Source organism: Myodes glareolus, chromosome 26 (assembly GCF_982192425.1).
Source record: "Myodes glareolus chromosome 26, mMyoGla1.1, whole genome shotgun sequence".
Classification (NCBI taxonomy): Eukaryota; Metazoa; Chordata; class Mammalia; order Rodentia; family Cricetidae; genus Myodes; species Myodes glareolus.
Window position 1 is genome coordinate 43,889,615 of NC_142051.1, and position 24,694 is coordinate 43,914,308.

General features: G+C 44.1%; 1 protein-coding gene across 1 annotated transcript in view; it reads left to right on the forward strand.

Annotated features, from left to right (window-relative positions):
• The window catches only part of Polr3b (RNA polymerase III subunit B), a 102,661-nt gene that overhangs the window by 44,085 nt on the left and 33,882 nt on the right, over positions 1–24,694 (forward strand). The window contains exons 13-20 of the mRNA XM_048418209.3: positions 1,506–1,667; positions 4,702–4,902; positions 7,136–7,298; positions 9,206–9,359; positions 11,889–11,963; positions 12,483–12,581; positions 16,544–16,671; positions 24,298–24,507. Coding sequence (XP_048274166.1) covers positions 1,506–1,667; positions 4,702–4,902; positions 7,136–7,298; positions 9,206–9,359; positions 11,889–11,963; positions 12,483–12,581; positions 16,544–16,671; positions 24,298–24,507 — 1,192 coding nt within the window. The remainder of the gene's footprint in view (positions 1–1,505; positions 1,668–4,701; positions 4,903–7,135; positions 7,299–9,205; positions 9,360–11,888; positions 11,964–12,482; positions 12,582–16,543; positions 16,672–24,297; positions 24,508–24,694) is intronic.

Here is a 24,694-nt window from a genome sequence, read left to right on the forward strand (position 1 = left end):
TGCCTTTTGTTTACTGGGCTTGTATCTTGCAAGCTTGCTAAATGCACCTTATCCTAAAGCAGTTCCTTTTAGAGCCCCGGTGGGCTTCTCGAGATGTGTCAGCTTCAAGGAAAGGCTGCTTTGTGGGTTCCTTCTCATTACTGATATCCCTCCTTTGCCCCATTGACCTGAATTCCATCTCCACTGCTGTGTTGAGTAGGAATGTGGAGATGTATGTTCTTCCTTGTCCCCAGTTTCCTGAAAGAAAGCCATCTCCTTCCGGCTCTTCCCTATGGGCTGGGCCCCTCTGTGCCCCAATGCAGGGATCCTTGACCTGGAAGGTTTCATGCTCTTCCCGCCATGGAAGCTGGACTTGGAATCCACCTCATCCTCTGGCATTGCCCCTCTTCTTGACCTTAGTGACCAGGAGATCTGTCAGTGCGTCTCTAGGTGCAAGGCTTGTGGGTAGCAAGGAGGATTCATCCTTCACTCCTACTGGGCAGGCAGCTCTGCCTCTGCCTCTGCCCCTGCCCCCTTTGAGCTCAGTCGCTCTTGCCTCCGAGACACACTAAGCAGGACGTTTCCTGACTTTTCCCCAGCTGCATATAGACTGGCTCTCCACTTCCAGGGAAGTAGAAAGACTTCAGTTCCAACTGTTCTGTTCTGTTCCAACAAAGGAAAGGTGTCTTTCTCTCTTACTCTTCTATATGATCAAATCATGGGGGGGAAGGGGGAGAAAACAAAACTTGTGTTGGTTTTTCCTGTGCTGAAGTTGAAGAATTCTAAACTCCCAAGATAACCCACAGTTGGCCTCAAAGATGGCTGTAGGTTTGCGCTTTGTCTTTCACCGTGTCCCTGTTCTTGTCTCACTGCCTACCGGGGCCTTCTGCGACAGTGGGGCTTAGTTGTGGTGGAGTTTGAACCTCATTTAATAGGAAATGCAGACCTGACTCTGGGTTTGATTTCTTTCTTTGGATTTTGTGGTTTTCAGATTTTGCCATGACTTTGTACTAGTTTTTGTTCATTTTCATTAGTTGCTAATGTTCTCATTTACCTGTAGCTCAGTTTTTCTACATATTGTTGATATAGGTTGCAGTTTATAGTTGATACTTTGCCCTTATATAGCTACATGCAGGTTCCAGTAGGAATCCTATACTCAGTGCCCACCACCAGCGACTCTCACTTCTGGTGACTTGTTAGACGTGGACATTACTGCATTTTACCTTAGATCTATGAAAACAGAAACTTCAACTTGACAGATTTCAGCGAATTTCTTTGTAAATAAAAATTGGTCAGTGAAACGTAAAAATCTGAGAGTATTCTAAATTAAATATCTCTGATTGCAAGGTTTATATCACCTTTGCTTTCATTCAGCGTTCCTAGAGTTTGACCTGTGCCCATCAAAGTTCTGTACATATTCATTAAGTTGGATTTTACAAAAACGTATAGTTTTTAGTTTTTAAATCCCCGCCCAAACAGAGCTTTAATTGAGATATAAGGTTAATCATTGTGTCCTCTTCTTCTAGCTCTTATCTCTTCTTTTTGAAGATTTGTTCAAAAAATTTAATTCGGAAATGAAGAAGATTGCAGACCAAGTGATTCCTAAACAAAGAGCAGCCCAGTTTGACGTCGTGAAGCACATGCGCCAAGACCAGATCACCAATGGCATGGTGAACGCCATTTCCACCGTGAGTCTCCAGCCTTCCTGCAGTCTGAGAGTTCAGATAGACTAGAAATGGGAGAGATCGTGGGCACCCATGTGACAGAGATAAAGTCATAAATGATACATTTACATCAAAGAAACATGAGGTCACTGATTCTCCCTAAAAGATAGTGTGAAGTTTAAGTGTTACCAATAAGAATTTTGTTCATATAGCCACTTTCCTGTAGCTCGTTCAAGTATGGAGTCATTTAGCCATACGAGCTACTGCTGCTGCCATTTCAAAAGTAATTCATAATTTAAATAACTTTTTTATGGTTATCTTACTTTTTATTAGTTGTTAATTACTTACAGTGCTTAATTCACAAATGAAACTTCATCATGAGTGTGTAGAGAAACTGTGTATGCCTATAGGGTTCTGGAGTTCTTGCATTTCAGGCATCCCCTGGGACTTTGGAGCAGGTCCTTATAGGGTGAGGAGGACGACTGTGTAACTTCACTGCTGTGTTGTAGTTCCTGCCTCGTGGCACTGTGAGAAGCGCACTTACAGGGAGAGGCGGGACCCCTTGTCTGTGAATCATCCTCCTTTTCATGGGCACTTTCCTCCATTTTCTTCCTACAATGAAATTGACATGTATCAGGCAGATTTCTTAGTTGGCAGCTTTTGTCCAAAGCCATACAAAGGTGTTTTATTTCACAGTAGGGTTTATATTCTTCAGAGATCCATCAGCTGTTTCTTTCTGGGCCCTGAACCCATCCCCTGCAGCTGCTGCGTATTCAGGGCCGAGCTATTCACTAGAGGTTATCAGATAGGTGTCTGCTCCCTTTTTAAAAGCTTAGCAACTATAGGTCTATCTGATCAAGTCTGCTCCACATATTATATTCCAGACACACAATTAGTTTTATGGATGGATCTTGCCCCAACAAAGAACAATATGGCCCAATGCTTTGACTCCTGTGACCATGCGACAATAGGGCAGACTTTCTTCACTGCTCAGCTTCAGAGCTTTAGTGGATCTCTGTGGCCGGCTTTACAGTGCCAGCCACAGCTGAGGAAGAGGTGCGGCCACCTCTGTCCCTGGGGCTCGTTGGCCTCCTTGGCCTAGGTTCTCAAGGCAGAAGACCTGTAATGTCAGCATTGCCCGGGACCCTCCCTCGCTCCTGACTGTGTTCTTTCAGCAGAACATCAGTTTATCTTCTCGACCACCTGCATTTAGGAAGCACTAGGCCTTGTGGCAGGTGTGTCCGATCTAAGGTTAGCATCTTTGTGGAGCTTTAGGCTCTGCCTCTGCCTCCTCTCTGTTCCTGTTCTCCACCTTGTTCGCCTACTTCCTGTTTACTGGTGGTCTGCTCACTCCAGCTACGCTGCAGGTCTGTCTTAGCTACTCTGGGGAACTGAGTACACAGCAGTCAGTGGGCTGCCTGCTTGCTCTCTGTTGGCTTTGAAGGGACAGAGCTTTATGCCTAGAATTTAGCATTCATTGAAACTGTCAAAAAATTGAAAATTCATAAGAAATAGATTTTTGAATTTAACAGATTAAAATTTTAATTCTTGAGGGAGATATCCTGAAGTCATATTTTAATATAAACTGTTATTTGAGCTCTGAAAACAGTGGTTCTCAACCTCTTTGGAAAGCCTCCTCTATCTCTGAAAATATTTGCATAATGATCCAAAATAGTAGCAAAATTGCAGTGTTGAAGTAGCAGTGAAAATAATTTGATGGCTCGGGGTCCCCCAGCGTGAGGAGCTGAGCCGAAGGTTTGCAGCTCGGAGTCCCCAGCGTGAGGAGCTCGGGGTCCCCAGCGTGAGGAGCTGAGCCGAAGGTTTGCAGCATTAAGAAGGTTGCGAACACCATACTAAAAGTCCACTAATTTCCCTGTTTGGAGGCTTCAAAAGCTGGGATCCACAAGTGCTCTCCTGAAATTGAATTCAAAAGTTTGTGCTAATTGTCCTCTGTCAACTTTTCTCAAGAAAATATTAATAGCTGTCACCTGGCTCTTCAAGAGGACATGAAGCCTCCCAACACACACAGACGTCCCCTGTAACGTCCTGGAGATAACCGAGAGAGTCAAATGGTTTTTGAGATTTTTTTTTTTTACTTTGCTTTTTTTGATCCATACTATTTCCTACAATTTATATTTTCATGGTTTTGGAGAATAATGTGTACAGCTAATATAAACAAAAAATTTTTAATATAATCTGATGTGTTTAGTATATAGGAGATAAAATTAACATTCAAAATATTCTCAGAAGTCTATTTTTAGACTTCTGAAATATTACTGAAATATTACTGAATAATTCTGAAATATTACTATTTCAGATTAGCATACAGATTAATAGAGTTCAACATTATAGCATCTTCCCACTAATGACAGAAATCAGTTTTAAATTGATGTGATCTCAGGGATGTTTCTTGATTTGACAGCATAGTTTTTCTTAGTGTAAATAATACACAGTTTTAGAGCTGGAGCTGTAGCTCAGGTAGAGACCTTAGCATTTGCAAGCCCTGGGTTTATCCCCAACATTAAAAACAGAAAAAAGGCCATGATAAATTAAAATAGACAATTTCATATTCCTTGGGCCTAGATTAAGAAAGTATAGATGACTATCTCTTATTAAACTACTGTTAGAGTCTGTTTTTCTGTGCTTGTTTTTGTCTCTGCACTGCTTTTGGAAGGCACCTAACAGTGCAACGTGGGGTTCCCTTTGGGCTTTAGGTGGGTTTTGCCTGAGGCGTGTAGAGCCCTCACTAGCATTGCACTGGCCCATTTCCTGCTCCCTGTGGAATCCTCTGGTTCAGCTGCCTCGGGCAGTGGACCCTGAATCCCAGAGAAGGTGACTGTCCTGAGTGAATGCTCGGAGCTGGTCACTAGTCACTAGTCAGTAGTCACAGAATAGCCTCATTCTGTGCCTAGACAACCCCAGCAAATCATTGGGCTGAGTTCTGGCTTTGGTTTCCATAGATAGATCACGTGTATGTGCATCCGCAGGCAGTGCCATGATACACTTCTCTGCCTGTGAGAAGACTAGGAGTCATCTCACGAACTTCATCTCTCTGCAGGGAAATTGGTCTCTAAAGAGATTTAAAATGGACCGCCAGGGCGTGACCCAGGTGCTGTCTCGTTTGTCATATATTTCTGCTCTTGGCATGATGACAAGAATCTCCTCCCAGTTTGAGAAAACAAGAAAAGTTAGTGGTCCTCGTTCTCTCCAGCCTTCTCAGTGGGGGATGCTCTGCCCCTCTGACACACCTGAAGGAGAGGTAAGGTACTATGGAATCTCTGTGGGGTCGGAGGTCACACCTGTTGGATGGGAGTCTGGGGTTCTGCTTCTGGGCCCATAGGTTATTTCTTTTGTTTCGATTAACTGGTTATTTGGCAAGAAATATTGTGTGTTTTGTCAAGGCTCTATCACATTATTCTAAAGCCAGAAGCCTTTGAGTCAGGCTCTTACCGAAAGAAATTCATAGTCATTATCTCTTTCTCATTTTATCTTAAAAATCAAGCCATACAATGAAGAGGTGATTAGGATGTAGACAGCTGAGAGAGCCATTACCTTTGAGTAGCTTCTTGATTTCTTTAGTTGTGCTTAAAGGACCCCATAGACAGTTGCGACAACTTGGAACATGCAGCCAAAGACCTGCAGTAACTGTGAGTTATATGGACAGAACATGCCATTACCTGACAACCAAAGCACTGGATTTGCCGAGATTTAATCACTTAGCCTCACTCTGACCTCTGTTCTGCGTTTGTATGTGGCTGAGTGTGTATATGTGCACCACTTGCATGCAGGCACCACAGAGGCCAGAAGGGGGCGTTCTAGCCCCTGGAGCTAGAGTTACAGGCTATAGTGAGCTGCCTAGTGTAGGTGCTGGGAACCAAGCCTAGGTCTTCTGCATCTCTCCAGCCCCAGGCTTTCCCATGATACTGTTGTTAGTGTCACCTGATTCTAGTCCTTTTGAGTCATGAACTAATGGAGAAAAGTGGCCACCACTGTATCTCCAGGTTCCTACAATAGAGGTCTCGTAAATGTACAGTGAATGAAAAAATTAGTTTATAGCTAGTGAAAGTATAGACTTTAAAGTGTAGGAATTTGTTAGAACTTAAAAGGTGAAAATTAGATGTTCAAACAGGCTGTGGTTTTTAGAAAAATTTTTATTTATCTTAAACCATAAGGAAATTCACATTAAACTTAATATAATTTCCAAATATATATATATATATTTATGAACTTTGAATTGCTTAAATTTCTCATAGCTAAATTTATTTTCAGTTTAGTTTATCTTATTTAGAGTTTTTATTGCTTTTAGGGGGTTGAACCCTCACCAGCAGCCATTCCTAGGCTCTTTTCAAGGACTCTGACCCTGCCACATGGTGCCAAACCTTGTCTTTTCTCCATAACCCCTACATTCTTAGGGTATCTACTGCCACTGAGGCGGCACGTCCATCAGTGGTCTCTCCTGGCCTTTCCCAGCGCCAAGCCTTCCCTGCTCTCCATGACCCTTTTATGCCATCAAAATCGGTGCCACCTGGGGAATTCTTTACATTATCAAGTTTGGCTGCCAGCACAAGGTGCAGCATTGGCTCCCTCTAGACCACAGCTTCTTTGTGCTGCACTGAGGTTACCCCAGATTTGCCATCCTCAGTGATGGTGATGGTCTCTTCTTAATCACTGCTGATTCTTCAGCTTCAGATGACCAATATCAGTTTTCTTCGCAAAGCAAAGGTTTCCCTTTAATGGTCCCTAATTCAAAATATTGAGTAGCCCTGATGGTCTTTAAGGGAATCGCAAGCCTCTCTCTGAAACTTCACAAGCCAGGCCGCCACTGTCTCCATTGAGCTGTGTTCTTACCTTCCAAGCCTTCACCGAACAGCCTGCTGACCTGGTGCCAGTTTCTGTCTTAGTTGGGGTTTCTATCGCTGTGCTAGAATGCAATAAAGCTTACAGTTCCACATCACACTCTCTCACTGAGGGAAGTTAGGGGCAGGAATCTGGAAGCAGGACCTGAAGCAGAAGCCATGGAAGAATGCCGCTTATTTGCTTGCTCAGCCTGTTTCCTTATACATCACGTGACCACCAGCATAGGATGGTATTACCCACAATGGACTGAGCTCTCCCACATCAATCACTAACGCATACTTCAGAGTGGCCTTCAGGCCAGTCTTGTGGAGACGTTTTTCTCAATTGTGGTTCCCTCTTCTCAGGTATCTCTAGCTTGTGTCAAGTTGACAATAAACTAGCCAGGACAATGTCTTTTCTTGTTATCTGAGGATAAATCCCTCAGGTTAAAGAGTATACACATTTTAAAGGTGATGTTTGTTTGAAGTGTGTGTGTGTGTGTGTGTGTGTGTGTGTGTGTGTGAATTCCCAAGCATCTCTTTCAAGGTTGTACTTTTTTATATTGCCACCAACAAAGTGGTAAGCCTTTTCAAATGCAAGCTGTACTTTGTATGACTAACGCTCATTCTTAGAAACGACTGTCTGTTTTTTGTTAGGCCTGTGGTTTGGTTAAAAACTTGGCCCTTATGACACATATTACAACTGACATGGAAGATGGACCCATTATTAAGTTGGCTGGTAACTTGGGAGTAGAAGATGTGAATTTACTATGTGGAGAAGAGCTCTCTTACCCAAATGTGTTCCTCGTCTTCCTTAATGGTAAGCATGCTACAGAGACATGTTCTTCCTAAGCCAGTGGTTCTCATCATGTGAGTTGCAACCCCTTTGGGGGTCAAGTGATCCTTTCATAAGGGTCATCAGATATCCTGCATATCAGACATTTACATTATGATTCATAACCATAGCAAAATTTCAGTTATAAGTTAGCAGTGAAAATAGTTTTAGGGTTTAGGGGTCACAGCAACATGAAGAACTGTATTAAAGGTCGCAGCATTAGAAAGGTTGAGAACCACTGTCCTAAGCAATCTTCTGGGAGTAGAGAGAAAATCTATTGATTCATTGTTTTTGTATTTAAAACATTAACATGCTTTAATTGTGGCCACAGATAGACCTTTCAATTGTATTTTATCTTTATTGAAAATAAGTATTTTCCATACAATATGTTCTGATTATGGTTTCCCCTCCTCCCACGGCCTCTCCACCTCCTTGCCCTTCCATGTCCACAACTTCTTTTCTGTTTCTTTACAAAAAAAAAGAAAGAAAACAAATGAACTAGAATAAAACAAAACCAAACCAAAAAACAAAGAAAAAGCTAAAGAAACAGTACACAGGCAGACACACACACACACACACACACACACACACACACGCACTCACACCATAGAAACACAAAGTATGGTCAAAAATACCCAAACAAAGGAATATGAGACTGAAAAAAAAATCTGCAAGAACACTGTTGAGTTCTTTTTGTCTTAGCCATCTACTTGCTGAGCATGGGGCCCACCTTTAAGTATGGTTTGTGTACCAATTGAGACTCCACTGAAGGAACTGATTTTTCTGTGTGAGCGATTGCTTACATAGGCATCTGGCACAAGAATTCCAAGCCAGATGGATTCTAGCACTGGACGGGGGAGTGGACACGAGCACCCATGCTGACTGAGATGCTGTGTCCAGTAGGTGCTGATTTGAAGGAAGAAAATTGATAACAGAAGCAGTGTATATTTTGGCTGTGGTACCCAGGATTCTGAGAGCATGGAAGAACAGCACTGAGGCCCATCTACTGCTTTCCATCTGTCTGAGCTGCTAAAACATCCATAGTTGAATAAGCGTTGTGTGATACCTCAACAGCTAGTTAAATACGCACAGAGTTCTGCAGAAACGATCACATCAACTCACTCGTGGTGTTCCGCCATTCAGTCATCTACAGCTCAGCAGTGGGGCAGGATGCTCTGCTCCTCTAGAGCATCTCCATTTCCTCTTTCAGAGCCCCAGTGGCTGGCAGCAGTGTGCCCTACCCTTTCCTCTTCTGACTTGGTAGCTACATGTTGTCTGATGTGCTCATCTCTGACCACTTAGCTCTTCCCTTCTTTTCCCCCTTCCTCCCATTCAGGGAGTCACTAGCACTTTTTAATACAGGCTCTGGAGTCAGGGTCAGCCCTTTGACAAGGTCAGCTGTCTGCCTTGTCAGTGTTTCCCAGGAGTTGATGGTGAGTTAACAGTCTACGCATCATCCTGTGCCTCTGAGTCCTCATGCTAACCCTGGGAGGTGAAACCTGGCATCTCGGTTTTCTAGCAGGTTCTATAATGTCAAAACTAGGTACAAGGCAGAGTTCTCAGCCCTTTTCCTCTACACAACACCTTTGGATTTAGTAGGCCACTGTTCACACCTGCCTGTTCTAGTGTGAACCTTATGCCCCAAAGACCATGCTGACAGCCAAGGACAGTGAAACAAATCTTGGGGAATTTCTTTGTCAGTGTCTGGAGTGATGGCCACAGGCTTCAGGTCCCTCAGACTGTCTGAGCACACCCTTGTGCTGCTTCCTAGAGCCTGCGGACCAGTTCTCGTGTTTTTAAATGGCTGCCCTTGCTTCTCAGTATTATTAGTGGATGGGTAATTTAAATCAGATTACTTTTATCTCTGACATACCTGTGTCTTCTCTGTTTAGGCAACATCTTAGGTGTCATCCGAGACCACAAAAAGCTTGTCAGTACGTTCCGGCTGATGCGAAGAGCAGGATACATCAATGAGTTTGTGTCTATCTCCACAAATCTTACAGACCGGTGTGTTTATATCTCTTCTGACGGAGGGCGGTTGTGCAGGTATGTTGCTGTAAAGAATTGAAGTCTTTTTATGTGAACTTTTCAAAGAAATGGCCTTGCTTTTAGTTTTGAAGATGCTTTAGTCTTCCCTGTCGTGGAGATGAGTTTAGTTCAGTTATCAAACACTCTTGAGGTTAATGGCAGGTTTGAAAGCTAATGGGAGACAGGTTTTGTCCTCAGAGAAGTTCATCTGCCAGGAGAAGCAGAAGTAATTACTAGTAGCCACCAGCTATACTATGAATGGGTGCTGGTTATGTGTTGTCTTCCTGGGTATGTGATGTGTTGGAGACCATTGTCTGAATTACTGTCTTCTTTAATGAGGAACTTGGCAGTTTGCGGAACTGAGCCACATACCCAGAGCTAGAGGAGAGGAGAATTGGTTTTTTCTTGGCAGACCTCAGAAATTACTTGGCTCTGACAATCGTAGTTTTTACTCCTGTACTCTGCTGAACTTTAAAGTTTTAGTAGAGTTCTGCTACTTGACCCGAGAGTGAAGGGAAGAGGCTGGGGAAAGCCAAGAGTAAGCTTGTGAAGACACAGATGAAGAAGGTAACTAGAAAAGTAGACTCCTTTTGTTCCCTTGGCGAGCGTTGGGTGCTCATCACACATGCGTAGAGTCCCTCAAGCAGACAAAAACCCAACTAGTGTCTGCCTTCCACCAGGCACTCTTACTCAGCGCTCCCTGGACCCTCTTAGCTGTCCCAGTTCCTGATTTTTCTCAGTACTTCTCCCCTTTCATTGATTCCCATTCCTTCTGGCTAATATTTTTTAAGCAAGGTAGCTTCCTTCCTTCCTTCCTTTCTTTTTTCTTTCTTATGTTTATATTGTTTTGTCTGTATGCATGCCTGTACACCAGAAGAAGGTACCAGATCTCATTACAGATACTTGTAAGCCACCATGTGGTTGTTGGGAATTGAACTCAGGACCTCTGGAAGAGCAGCCAGTGCTCTTAACCTCTGAGCCATCTCTCCAGCCCCTCCCCCCCTTTTTTCTGGCAAATTCTTAATGCTTGTAGTAAAGTAATTTTCTCTCAACCTGTTCAGAATTGGTTTCTTTTACAATGTTCCTAGAAAGATGATACCCACACTTGAGTCCTAACTGACCTTTTAGTGACTATGATTCTGAGTATTCCAAAGTCTCTGACGTTTGCTTTCCTTGGCTGTGAAATGGGAGTGGTGGTGCCTACCTGTGACTGGGCGAAGAACTGACTAGTATAGTAGACTGTGTAAGTGCTGACTGAGTGTCGGGTGTGGTGGGTCTCTGTGCGGTCCAGCCTGGTGTCTGTGGTGAGAGCCTGTCTTAAACAGAGGAAGAAAGCGGGTATTAGACAGCATGGCCTTCTGGGGGGCAGGAGAAGCAATGGCATGTTTGGGATTTCTTTATTTCACTGTATCCATATAATAAAGCATGTTCTTAAAAAACTAGGTGTTTTTCAGAAGTAGCAAACCACAGACCTGGCTGGAATGGGAGAATTTTTGAGTAAGGGACCTTTTCCCTTCCTGCTCTGGCTTCTGCTCTCTTATGAGCCTTGACCTGAGCTCCCAGAGTGGGGCAGGATCAGGCAGAGCTGCCGGAGAGGGGCGGGGTAGGTGTCTGCTTCCTCAGCAAAAAGCCAGGATTTTGAGGTATTGCTGACTTCCTTGAAGAGCTCATGCCCCCTTCTGTGAGTGATCAGTTCCTCTTCTTGCCTGCTTCACAGTGCTCATTAGTCTTTGCATCAGTATTTGGGTCTCAGACGATACACGTGCCTTCTGGCTTCTTGCTCCTCTCCACGAGCTGCTTCTCCAAGAGTGGCAGCCCTTGGCGTTTCCATGCCGCATGCCAGTCTCTTTGTGGGCATTTCCTTGTGGTGACAAAGCCCTCAGAGGCAAGTCACCGCCGACAGTTACAGGTTAATCTGCCAGAGTGCCCTCATTACAAGTCACCAGTAAAGAAGCTGTGTTCTCTTCTCTGTAAACGTGCGGCCACCAGAGCTCCAAGTCATCTGTTAGTCTGTCTCAGTGATGCTTGCCGTGCATCAAACCACCTCAAACATCTGGATCTCCTTTGAACCCTCAAAATATATGCTGGTTTTTGTCCTCAGTGACAGGTCTTTGCCTGCCAACACCATAGATTTCACAGCAGTTCTCTTGTATAGTGGATGGTGTCCGTGGGTGCCTAAACCATCAGTAGTATCCAGTCTCAGCTGTACCATCCTTTTAGTCAGTAACTGTCCTGTTAGTGCTGTGTAGTATGGATACACTAGAGAAAAAGGTAATGCCCGTCCCAGGAAGAGTGGAACAGGTGGTACAGGATTTCACCACCCTGCCCAGCAGGGTCCATGATTTAAAAGTTTGTCGACCGTAGCTGCCTCCTAGTAACTAAAATCACCAAGAGCACAAGAAAGGCCCTACATGTTCGTGCAGCAAAAAATACTCCATGTCCTCAAGAAGTTCCAGAAGAATCTGAATCTGTGCTCTCATATTCTCTATTTGTAAATAGAACTGGGTGACATCGTTCTTCTAGTGAGTTCTTCTTCTCCTGTTCTAGGCCTTACATAATTGTTAAGAAACAAAAGCCAGCAGTCACAAATAAGCATATGGAAGAGTTGGCTCAAGGTTACAGGTAAGTGGCTTGTGAATATGTGCACACCTGCTTTAGTTAGCAGTAACATGCTTTGATATATGCTGTAAGGAGCGAATATTTTCATCTCTAGGCTATTACTTCCTCCCCACCAAGTACCAGCAACTAGTTAAAAATCATGCCATATGCCATTGCCCGCATGTTAGGAAGTACTTAACACCTTAGCTCGTGAGGTTATAGAGCCTTGCTGTAAATTACTCTCCACTAAATGTTTCACACAGGAAAGCCCTCAGAACCCGGTTGCTGATGTACATACTGTGTCCCTTATGCCACAGTTTCTAAAGTCAGTTCTAGGAGTGGGGACCAGATTGGCAGGAATCACCTTCAGTGCTTTTATTTTAGCAACTTGTGACCCATCAAATTGGGTTTCAGATATCTCAGTGCGCTGATACTCTCCAGGAGAGAATGGAATTATGGAAGTAGTGGAAACCAGGTCTTCTTTTGTTGTGTACAGAACTACCACAACGTGCTTCAGTGTCTCCTTTGCCAATATTTCCCCAGGAACTTTGAAGATTTCTTACACGAGAGTCTAGTTGAATACTTAGATGTGAATGAAGAAAATGATTGTAACATTGCACTCTACGAGCATACGATTAATAAGTAAGTAAGATTGTTAACACCACAGTCAAAGTCCATTTGTCCATGGAAAGGACTGTGTGTTTTCACTGTCCCCATTAGGTCCTGCGGTGGGAGGGGAGAGTGGGAATAAAGCATAGCGTCGTCTGCCCCAGTGAAATGCCACAGAGTCGTCCCAAGTAATCTTTAACCATTTCTCCTACCGTGTACACTTACTTAGTGTACACTTTTAAAAAGAATTGCCTCTCCGACTTCAGTATCCAATGGCTGTAAGCACTGAGCTAGCGAGTCAGAATTTGGAAGATGTGTTTGTCTCTCCTAGGTAGGATTTTGTCTGGACTCTTGTAGAGCAGGAACCCCACACATAGTATGTTGTACAAATACTGCTGAGCATATGTCAGTGTGAACTTGAGATGCCACTGTGTTCATGACATTTCTTCTACCACACTGGTGTCCTCCAAGTGTCTGTGTCCCGTGTGGAAGACATCGGAAGACATCTGCATGTCTTTGTGGTGCTTACCACTTGGCTGAAAGTGGAATTTTCAAAGGGAATTTATTACTCATACTCGTATCTTCAATCCCAAACAAGTCATTTCCTCTCTGCTACCAGAGAAATACATACTGGTATTATAACTTGATAAACTGTGCTTTCTAGTCAGAATTTTCACACCTTCAGGTGATGAGCTTTTGAAATTACCTTCATACTCTACATTTCAAGGTGAATATAAAAGAATTATTTTGTAGTAGATTTCTTTTTCAGAGACAGAGTCTCATTACATAACCCTGACTGATGTAGAACTTACCATGTAATCCAGGCTGGCCTCAGACTTGGAGATTCTTATGTGTCTGTCGCTCAGGAACTGGGGCTAAAGTGTGCACCACCACGTTTAGCCTGTAGTACACTTGTAAGTGACTCTCTCTTGTCACATGACCCTTCAAGATGTGCCCAGGTCGGAGTGTCGTTCTCCACCCCACTTTTCCTTAGTCTAGGATGCAGCCATTGCTTGTCCCCCGCAGTCTTCGGTGTCCTCAGACCTCTCACAGACGTCGCTGGATTCCCCGGCCCATCTGCCTTCACCTCCCCTAACCTGCTATGTCAGCCATCTCTCTTCAGGCACCCTGAACACGGATGGCTCCTGGTCTTCCCTGTTCCTCCCTCAGACCCCAGTCAGGGGTCTCTCTGTTGTGTCTCTGAGGACCCTCTTTTAAAACAAACGCCCATATTTCTTTCCACCTTCTTCACTGCCAGTGCTCACTGCCATACTATACAGATCTGTGTTTCTCTGGCTTATCGTGTACCGCATAACTTCCTGCAGTAGGGTGTTATAGAACGGGGTTACCCAGTCACCAAGATAGTGTAAATATGATAATTCTGTTGTTTTACTCATAGTCTAGACATGTTTGTAAATGTAGATGTCAGAGTGCTTGCACAGTGTATACAAAGCTCCATAAAAGTCCCAGCACCAGAAAAAGACAGACATAGTAGCGCAGGCCTTTTCGGGGCACACGCCTTTAATCCCAACACTTGGGAGGCAGAGCCAGGCAGATCTCTAGGATAGCCAGAGCTACAAAGTGAGAGAGATCCTGTCTGGAAAAAATGAAAATGGAAACCTGGTTTAGTCTTGCATACCTGTAATCCCGCCACTCAGGAAGTAGAGGTCATAGGGTAAGAAATTCAAGGCCGTTCTCAGCTAGTTGTGATCTTACCTCTGTCCCGTGCCCCATGAAAAGAAGGAGCCTGCGTTCTTCCCCACAGTACCAGTGCTGGCTGTTTACCGCGTTCTTCCCCACAGTACCAGTGCTGGCTCTTTACCGCGTTCTTCCCCACAGTACCAGTGCTGGCTGTTTACCACGTTCTTCCCCACAGTACCAGTGCTGGCTGTTTACCACGTTCTTCCCCACAGTACCAGTGCTGGCTGTTTACCGTGTGCTTCATGTTGCTCTCGTGCTCGCGCAGGGCGTGTGCGCAGGGCAGCAGCTATCCTATGACCAGTGTGTCGGCATCGGCACATTACTTGTCTACATATATAGTTTCTTCAACTTGTTCCCTGCTGGAATTTAGTGGTTTTGTTTGAATAATAAGTGAATGTATGTTACATGTAGTAAAATGGCTTAATTGCTGTTCAGGATAAATTTACAGTGGTTATGATTTTAAAGGAAATAAGTTTTCTTTTTCATAAAGCTAAAATTCAGAGCATTTAGATGTTCAATATTTATGAGCGACTATAAAATCTTATATATGTCACTGTTTGTGACAAAAAACTTTGTGTTTCCTTTTCTTTTTAAGGTAACTTATTCTTTATACCTTACAGATGTATTTTACAAATAAATTTTATTTACAGAATTTTATCCTGGCTAGTATTTAGGCAAAACCCTGTACTTAAAGCAAATTCTGGGTTTGTTTGCTTGTTTTGTTCCAGCACCAGAGCTCATACGTGCTAGCACATTCTCTGTCACTAGGCCGTGTCCCCTAACCAGACGCTTGTTTATTCTAGCGTAGAAAGTTCCACTGTAAGCTGTGCTTTTTAAAACAAAGCCCTAGGCCCTTCCCACCCTGCCGACAAGGGTTCTGTGATATTTAAGGTTCTGCTAAGCCCTCAGGAAAATGCTGCTCTTCCAGTAGAGATGCATGGAAAGTGTCCCGTCCCCGCCCCCCGCAGCATGGGGACACAGCCTAGTGTGTGCTGGAGAGAAGAGGTGAGGAGGTAGGAGTGCTTTGACCAGGTACATTACAGGTAGCTCTCCACAGTGGCTGGGAACCTGGTTTCTTAGAAATCTCCTCTCCCCTTAGGTACTTTGAACTTTTGAATGGCTATGGTTCTATGGCATGGGCCCTTGGGTGAGGAACACAGGATCACTGTATAGCGTGTGTGTGGAATATGATATGTATTACTTTGAGTACAAACCCTTACATACTCTGGCTGCTCTTTACCATGAAAACATCTGAGCTACTTTATTATTTAGTCCCAACCTGAATTTTATGCAGAAATGTATTATGAAGTAACCAACATTCTGACCCCTATTAGGCAGGTATCTGTAACAAACTTATCCTATAAGAACAGTGCGAGCCACCAATATAGATGGATTTCTAGTAACCATATGAAAAGGAAAAGAATAGTGATTAATTATTACTTATTAATTTGGGAGGGGATACTAAGGATTGAATCCAGGGCTTCACAGATGCTAAATAGGTTCTTTACCACCTAACTACATCTCTAGCCCTTATTTTTAATATTTTATTATCCCACAATGACCAAAATACTGCCATCGTGTAATGAGTATTTTTAATGAGATATTTTATATTTTCCCATTGTAAATCTTTAAAATCTTTTATATACTTAGAACTAAATTTCATTAGAAATTCTAATTCAGATAGAACTTTCTTAGTTGAATAGATTCACAAATGTAAATTGTTTGAAATAAATATGACAGTTTAAAAAAGAAACTGAGTTATTTAAATTTCAGTTTCAAATTTTAAATCCATTAAAATTGGGGAAAACCTTAAAATTTAGTTCTTCAGTAGCCTAAGGTTTCACTGCTCAGTAGCCGGCATCAGCTCGTGACCAGCGCTGTCTGCAGAGCTTCGTGAGGACTCATTTTCAGAGATCTGCTCCTCTCCCCACAACGATGCAGGCTCTGGTAGGAGGGAGAGCAGGTGCTTGCCCGTGTGCAAGTTACTGCACCATGCTCCTGTGTTTGGTGCAGAGATTCCTCTCTGTAATGTGCCATCGGTAGTGTGCATGGTGGTGTTGCACACTTATACTCGCTCCCTTCTCTTTTATTTCCATCACTGATAGAATTTTTTTTTATCACAAAGCAGTTTAAATTCTTAGGTCTCGTCATGTTTTAGCAGTTTCACCAGCATCCAAGTTTATTATCTTATGAGTCCCTTGGGGAGCTAGGAAATGGTGATTTTTATATCCTTTAGCAGACATTGATCTTAGTACTTGGTGCCTAAACTGCCTCAATCTCCATTAACTTGCCAGAGACACCACCCACTTGGAGATTGAACCCTTCACTCTTCTCGGTGTTTGTGCTGGCCTCATCCCATACCCTCATCATAACCAGTCTCCCAGGAACACCTACCAGTGCGCTATGGGCAAGCAAGCCATGGGTAAGATTGCCTTGTTAAACCTGCTGCTGCGTGTTCTTCTCAATGGGTGTGTTTGGGCAAATCAGATGCTGGTGACACCTGGGGGTGCCAAGCTCAAAGGACCTGTGGAACTCTGTGATGTTGTAGAATATTATTTTAAGGGATGTTACTTTGTTTATGCATTTGTTTAATGATGCAAAGATGTGTTTGAGTAAGTACAATCCACCTGTGGTCTGGATGCTGCGGCAACAACTAGCTGGCAGGAAGTCATAGGGAGGAGCCAGGTGGAGAAGGGTTTATAACGAGGGGCGAGGAGGATCACGAGGATTTCTTTGGAGACACAAGGAGCTGAGAGCTGGGTGAGCGGCTTGCTGTCCAGCCTCTCCGGGGAGCAGGATTCTACCTCAGCCTTTGAGTCTGGAGTCTTTAGTGGGTCAGCAATTTAGGTAAGTTCTCTTAGTAGTGTTGGAAGAGTCGGTGCCTGAGAGAACAGAATGTCTTCTGGCTGCAGCTCTTGCGGCCTAGCTGCTGCTGGTAGCGGCAGAGTTGCAGTTGCTGACTAGGGTAGCCGTAGTTAAAAAGCAGGTTAACTAAAAAAGAGGACAACACTGTGATGCTTGCAGGAGTCCTGCCTGTCTTTTGCTTAAACAGGCATTCAGATCTCAGTTTCCTTAGCCAACAAAGAAGCACGTCATAAATTTCCCATAATTATAAGACTAAATGTAAGCATCAAAGCCCTGAAATGTGTGAGTTACCCAGGAAAACTGTGTGGAAGAGCAGAGCCACTGACATACAGGAGCGGATAGGATGAGGAGAAGTGAGGAGGCTTCCTGGTAGTCACGGACCTGTCCTGTTCTGGTAGCTGCTACTGTGTCTCCTAAGCTTACACGCCAGTTTTCAAGTCCATATCCTTCCCCTTCTGATTTTCCTTCCCCTGTCTGTCTTCGTTTATCTACCCATCCGTACATCCAAAGCATTTACTGAGCGAGACTGGCCGTCAGATGTGAGGAGAAGGAGCCTGAAAACAGACACCAGACAGAGCTCTCTGCGTAGGGTTTCAGTGCAGTTGGAGGGCCCAGCAGATTAAATCAGGATCCGGGGACCAAGACAGGGACGAGCTCATGTGCAGCTGGAACTGCACTGGCTCTCGGAAGGGAAGCGTCTCTCAGAGAGAAAATCTGAGCAAGCATTTTACGAGGCCTTGCTGCTTGGTGTATCTTTGTGGTAAGAAGATAGCCGTGGTGGAGAATGTGCTGCATGAAGGTAATTATGGTGCACAGCAGTCTAAGGAGTCCGCCCCATAGACAGATTTTACTTACAGACTTGTTGGCAATGTTTTCCAAATCCTAGCACTCTTAATGAGTCTTCATTCCCCTATGACATGTCATTTCTAATCACAAGGGAGCTTCATTTCCAAGCGTTGTGGACGGTCGAGGGAAGTTTGCATTGCCATGCTTGGCCTCTGCCCCCTTCAGCTGCAGCTGGCCATTAAGTATTCTGCGTCCTCAGTGCAGACAAACAGTGTAGGTGCGCCTTCCTGAGCTCCGTGTGCCCTTTGCCTGGCTGTGGAGAAAGCATGTTGGCCGTGCACCATTTACCTAAATGACTTAACGCCTGGGCCGTGGGGACCGATTCCCAGTGCTCATCACTTCCGCTTCCCAGTCATCCATGTCCTGCCTGTGCTCCTGGTGCTGAGCCCTGCGTGCCATGAAAGGACTATCACTGCTTTTGGGTTTACCAAACCATTTTGTGTCATGACGCGGATGCCTGCTGAAACAATCCACCTTTTGTGGAGAACCTCCAGCAGAATCGCCTCAGACTGATCACTGCCTCGCTAATGCCACTCGTTCTATTTGAAGTTCAAACAGAAACACTGGCCGTCTCCAGCTAGTGAAACTGTTATAAAAAGAAAGAATAGACTTAAAGGAAGGAAAAGTTATTTTTATCACAACTCTCCCCACCAAAAACAAAACAAACAAACAAAAAAGAGTCTTTCTTTTGTGGCCCCACAGGTCTGAAGCGTTGGGTTAGTTACCACACACAGTTAAGCAGGATCAGTGTGCACAGAAAGCCAATCCAGCGTCTGCGGAGTTCCTTTGTCGTCTTCTGTGTGAAGGTTTTGTTGTGACTGTCATTTGCAATTCATTGTCTGTGTTTTCTGAGGTTGGTGTATTCAGCTGCTCTGACCCTGGGTCCTGCACATTTAGCTCCTTGGATACAATCCTCTGACGTTACTGCTGACGCTTACAAGACAAAAGCCACTGAATATCTTAAGTCATTAAAAAAAAGTCTTTATTAATGTTTGCTATTATAAAACACACCTGACTGGGAAGGAAGCGCGGAGAAGTGCATTTAAAGCTGGCACATGGCTTGGCCGCATTTCCCTTTCGGTGCTGAAATGGCGGCAAGACTAACAAGCAAGGTCTGTGTGACAGACAAGAAGGAGGAAGTCAGTGAGAGAAGACACATCTGAGGCCCAGGTCTGAGGCAAACTCGGCCCTTTAGCAGGATTGCCTTGGATAGTTGAGCTCCCCCGTCCTGGCAGCTAGGAACTAGAGCCACTTTAAAGAGGACACATTGCTGAAGACTGCTTTCATCTCAGCCTGTGTGGGTTTTCCCAAGTAGTGTTTCGCTTGTTACTTGTCTGTTCATCATGTTCAGAATGGCTCACTAAATATTCCAGAAAACCTGGAAGATTTGTGTCTCCAACCCACTGTCCTGTTGACACCACCCTCAGAGAATGGAGCTGGTAACTCCTTTTCTCTCCCATAAAGAGGCACAGTAGGAGCGGACACATCAGAGAGCCAGTCCCACAAACTGGCTCTTATATCGCAGTTTCTTGAAGCTAGGAGAGCTCAGGTGTCCACCAGGCATCTCTGTGCTGCTGAGACCCTCTCCCTTCTGTGGGTGTAGGTGTGGGGACGTGACTCAGGACAGAAAGTCAGGTGGACCTCTGGAAAGGGTCAGGCTCCCGATATCTGGGCACTGGCTGAGTTCAGAGTCTCAATCTCAGATCCTGCCTGTTTTACTAGTTGGCAGACAGTCCTAATAGGACACTTTCTCCTCCTTAGGGTCACTCAGTCTCTATCAGCAGGTTAATGAATATGCATCATGGCCCTCCTCCAGCCCTTCCCCCTTCCTTCAGCTCCCAATTGCTGGGACTAGAAAAAGAAAAAGCCAAAGCAAAAAACCTGAGGAGCAGGGACAGCTTCTCTTTTTGTCTTCAGCAGAGTCTGTTTCTAAACAGACCACTTCTTCCTGTTTAAACTGGAGCAGGATGTCCTGGAACCGAGATATTTAAAGCACGTGATGGCCAAGAACCCTTGTAAAATGTTGTGTTCTTCTGTCCCGTTGTTTGTTCTACATATCTGTTTGTTTAGGAGTTTTAGAAAACGGGGGAGGCCTTAGCCATGAGAATTTTTTGATTCTGTTGATTCAGGTCTTTTAATCACTGTAGCTGTTCTAGCTGTGGCCTGTGTGATAGTCTCTGACTGAAATATTTCCCTGACATCTCAAGTCTCTGGGGTGTCAGACACCCTTGTGCCTGCGGTTCATGCTAGACTCACTGAGGGGCCAGGTCCCTGTGTGCTACTTCCATCTAAGTTCAGCCTGTGGGTGAGGCCCATAAAGTGTCAGCTGGCTGCTGTCATCGTGACCCCTGGAGGGAGCGTTGCTGGGCATTGAACCCAGGCTTCCTTCATGCCAAACACATGTTCTACTGCTGACTGTCCCCAGACTTTCTTACACACATCTGTTTTCTAAGCATGATAACAATCTGTGAGGCATGCACTTTTTTTTCTGACAAGAAAGATGAATTCCAGAGTGGTTGAATAGCTTATGTCACAGTACATATCTCTTATGGAATCTCTGGTAAACACTTAAATACATGTTTCTGAAATAATGAATAAATGAACGAATCTCTAGTACAGAGCTGGATTAGATGGCACAGGTCTTTAGTTTCAGCACTTAGGAAGCAGAGTCAGATAGATCACTGTGAGTTCCAGGCTAGCAGGGTTAGATAGTGAGATTTTTGTCTCAAAACAAATACACAAAGTGGAGAATGGTTGAGGAAAAAAATCCAGTGTTAACCTCTGACCTCCGTATACATACATACCTAACTACACACATGCACACACAATGGGGGGAGGCAGTTTTAGGCTAGAGAAGAGTAAATGGGAGAAATCATTCAACCTGATTTTGATTTATTATGAAGCTGTAACAATAAAGACAATATGATATTGCTTCAAGGGTAGATGAATGGAATAGAATTAATAAATTAGAGAAGGAGGTGCAAGCATTTATAGGCAGATGATTTTTTTTTCTCTCTCTCTCTGAGACATGGTCTCACTAGGTAGCCCTGACTGACCTACTCACTATGTAAACAAGGATGGCCTCAAACTCCTGGAGATCCACCTGCCTTTGCCAGCCAAGTGCCAGGATTAAAAGTGTGTGCCAACACACCCAGCTCTGATCTGAGCGTGTTTATAATCATTATCCCCCATCTTGAAACACTAAGTTATCTTTATAACTAATGTTTGGGGAGGCAGGAGAGTATGTGCCTGAGAGCGCAGGAGCCTGCAGACGTCAGTTCCCTTGGAGTGAGGCTACTGGTGGTCGTGCACTTCCTGGTGTGGGCGCACAGAACTGCACTGAAGTCCTCTGTCAGAGCCATAAGTGCTCTTAGCTACTGAGCCCTCTCTCCAGCCCTGGAAGTGAGTTTTAGTGAAAGTGTCATAGCAGTTCAGTGGGGAAAGGGTAATTCTCAACTAAGTGTGTTTTATTTTGTATATCTTTGTGTAAAAAAGTGAATATCAATTCTTATCTGATATCATAGAAAAATTCATACAAAATGAATCATACCCCTAGACATAAGAGCTAAAACTAAAACTTGAAGGAGGAAAGAAATATCTTTAAGAGCATATGATTCGAGTTCAACTTTCTAGTATAGGAATAGATACAAAGGATATAAACTGTTATAAGAAAAATTTATGAATTAAATTTCTCAGAATTAGATTTTTGCTCTTGAAAGATGGTTGGAGTCATGAAAATGCAGGCCACAGAGTAGGAGGAAGCAGTCTCCCTATGCATACGTGTCTAATTTATTTAAAGAACTCTGGTAATAAGACAACCCAGCTAAAAGATGGCACTCATAGAATGCACAGAATGACCAATGTGCCTGTCAGACAGCTCAACGGTACAGTTGTCTCATGAATGCCAAGTAAACCACCTGAGGATCCTACACATAGAATATTGTTCCTGGAACAATAGAGCCAAAGGCTGCTTCCACCCAAAAGGCTGTCTGGGTGCAGCTCAGTGGGAAGGCTCAGACATTGCCGGCAGAGATAGCAGAAGGTGTAGGCACTCCTGATTCTTTGGCAGTGTGTCCAAGTTAACCATACCACCACCCTTTATTTTAACTGGTAATGATGAGATGGAGGGCAAAGAATAGAAGAAATAGTAAACACATATGACTTCGTTTTTCCATAAACACTACTTTGTTACTTGTTTATAGACTCATCTCACCTTAAATAACCTTCTCCCTGCTTTAACATACATTTGTATACTTTGCAATGCCTGCTAATATCAAGAAATTGTGGCTGAGTAGAAAAATTATGTTTGGTAGTAAGCAAAGGGAATCACTAGAGACAATGGTTTCCATGAAGTGGGGCCATGGAAGCAAACCACAGTTTGTCGGTGCCCTTCTGTGTTAGCTGTGCGTATTGTTTCCCAGTGTGCTCTGTGGTGTGCACGCTCTGCCGCTGGACCACAGCCCCAGGCCTGCGGTCTCTTTAAGGAGACTGAAGCAGCAGAGGACCACCTTAGCCTGAGCCTGTGAGAGTCTGTGGTCTAGAAATTGAGTTTGTATGTACTGTTCTCATGTGCACATCCATATACTTCCAAAAACACTGTGTCTGAGTATAATACGTAAGATTTTTAAAGAAAAATTTCCGATGAGTCATAACCCCAGATGTGCTAAGTGATCTTGCTGTTCCTCCATTTAGTGGCCAGTTGGAATGCTTGAGAATTTCGTCTGGGCTTGAGGCACCGTCTGTAGCAGGGTCAGGCTCCAAGGCCATTGTGGAGAGACGCAGCCATTTATGCTCCCCTGCAGTATGATAATGCTTGTCTCAGCGTCAGAGGACGTGTCTTGGCAGCCTGGTGGGACACTGCCTGAATCCTGAGCTCAAGCTGAGTCAACTCCACAGCTGGAACTGCAGTCACAGCGTAGATGTAAATGGTTTCCTAGAAAGAACGGAGTCGTGACCCAGCAGCATCGAGAGGGCACTGTCGGGTCTTGTCCGCTTGTCTGTTGTCCCTAGAATAGCACAAATGACAGTTCCTAGTGCAGGCAGTCTTGACAATTGCTTTTCTGCTGACTTTCGATGAGTTTTGTAAAGATTTAAGCACAAATGTATACACACTGGTAAAAGGCACGAATTCTTCACTTTAATTCACTTGCCATTTCCTGAGCAACTGTAATGAGCCCCTCACTCTGCAGTGCTTCCTGTGCAGCTCTGGTCAGCACCCGTAGTAGTGATTGTCAAAGGGTGACAAATCTCTTGTATTTTCCCTGATTTAAGGTTGCAGTTGATATGGGGAGGTAGTGATGGGGGTGGAATGCAGGTGATCTAATAACACAAAGGTGCAGAAGTTAGAGGAAATCAGTTACAGAGTTTGGCTCAAGGTAAAAGCACACCTTGGCTTAGCTGTATACAGCAGCACTCAGAGCTGATGAGTAAGTGTCGGTGTCACTGTGAAGGCACATGCAAGAACCAAGCAGGCTTCTCCTGATGCCGACACCTCGCCTCCTCAGTCATTCTAAGTGACGAGTGCTCAGTAGTTCAGGGGATTCAGGAGCCCCCAGTGATCTTCTGTGGGGCGGGCCTACTTTAAAGGACTATTTTACAGCCAGCCTGTGCCCATGAGCCCAAAACATTGAAGACTCTCCTTCAGGAAGGACATAAATCCTACTGAGGGTTAAAATTCAGATTTCACTTGTAGCTGACAATGACCAAGTAACACATACTTGTAAGGACCGTAAGCTACACATACTTGTAGCTCCTCATCCTCACTTCCTTAGGAGGGGACCTGACTTTTCTCCCAAGTGTTCATGGTGTTTGGTGGAGGCAGATGTTTGGTTGTTGTTGCTTCATAAATAACAAATTAACAAATGCGTACTATTCTGCTTTCAGTTGAATTCTTCTTTCTTCATCCCATTCCTCCTTCTTTTTCATTTCAAACTTTTGTTGCCATTAGTTGTGTGTTTTGTTGTGCCGTGTGAGCTCCTGCATGTGAGGACCCAGTGTTGTCCTCTCACCGTAACAGAACAAGTGCAGGTTCTGGACTTGTGAAGTTAATCAGTCACAACTAAAATTGTGAAAGTAGGATCAGTTGTGTGTATTAAGTCCAAAAAGTTGAAATTGTTTAGATTGTTATTGCTCTGATTATATTTTTCTGGGATTTTAAATATTAAGGAGAAAAGTCGCTTTAGAAATCAATGGCTACCATATGGGTATTACTCTTCGAAATGTTTAGCCTGAGATTTTCTTCATTTTAGTTAAACAAATTTAATGTATTTAAATTCAATGCTACCTGATTATTCTACAGGATATAATGATTGGGTTTGTTTTCTCCAATATAATAAAGGTACTATCGGCTACAACCAGCGGAACAGAATTGATACGCTTATGTATCTACTAGCATATCCACAAAAACCCATGGTTAAAACAAAAACCATTGAGCTGATAGATTTTGAGAAATTGCCAGCGGGACAGAATGCAACCGTCGCTGTGATGAGTTACAGTGGCTACGACATTGAAGACGCTCTTGTGCTGAACAAGGCCTCGCTCGACAGGGGTGAGTGAGTTCTCCAAGCTTCAACACCAGAGGAGCTCTCTCCAGAGTTAGAGATAGTCAGTGATGAGTGTAGTGTGTGATGGTTGTAGTGAACGATGGTTATACTGAGCGATGGTTGTAGTGTGTAATGGTTGTACTGAGCGGTGGTTGTAGTGAGCAATGGTTGTAGTATGTGATGGTTGTACTG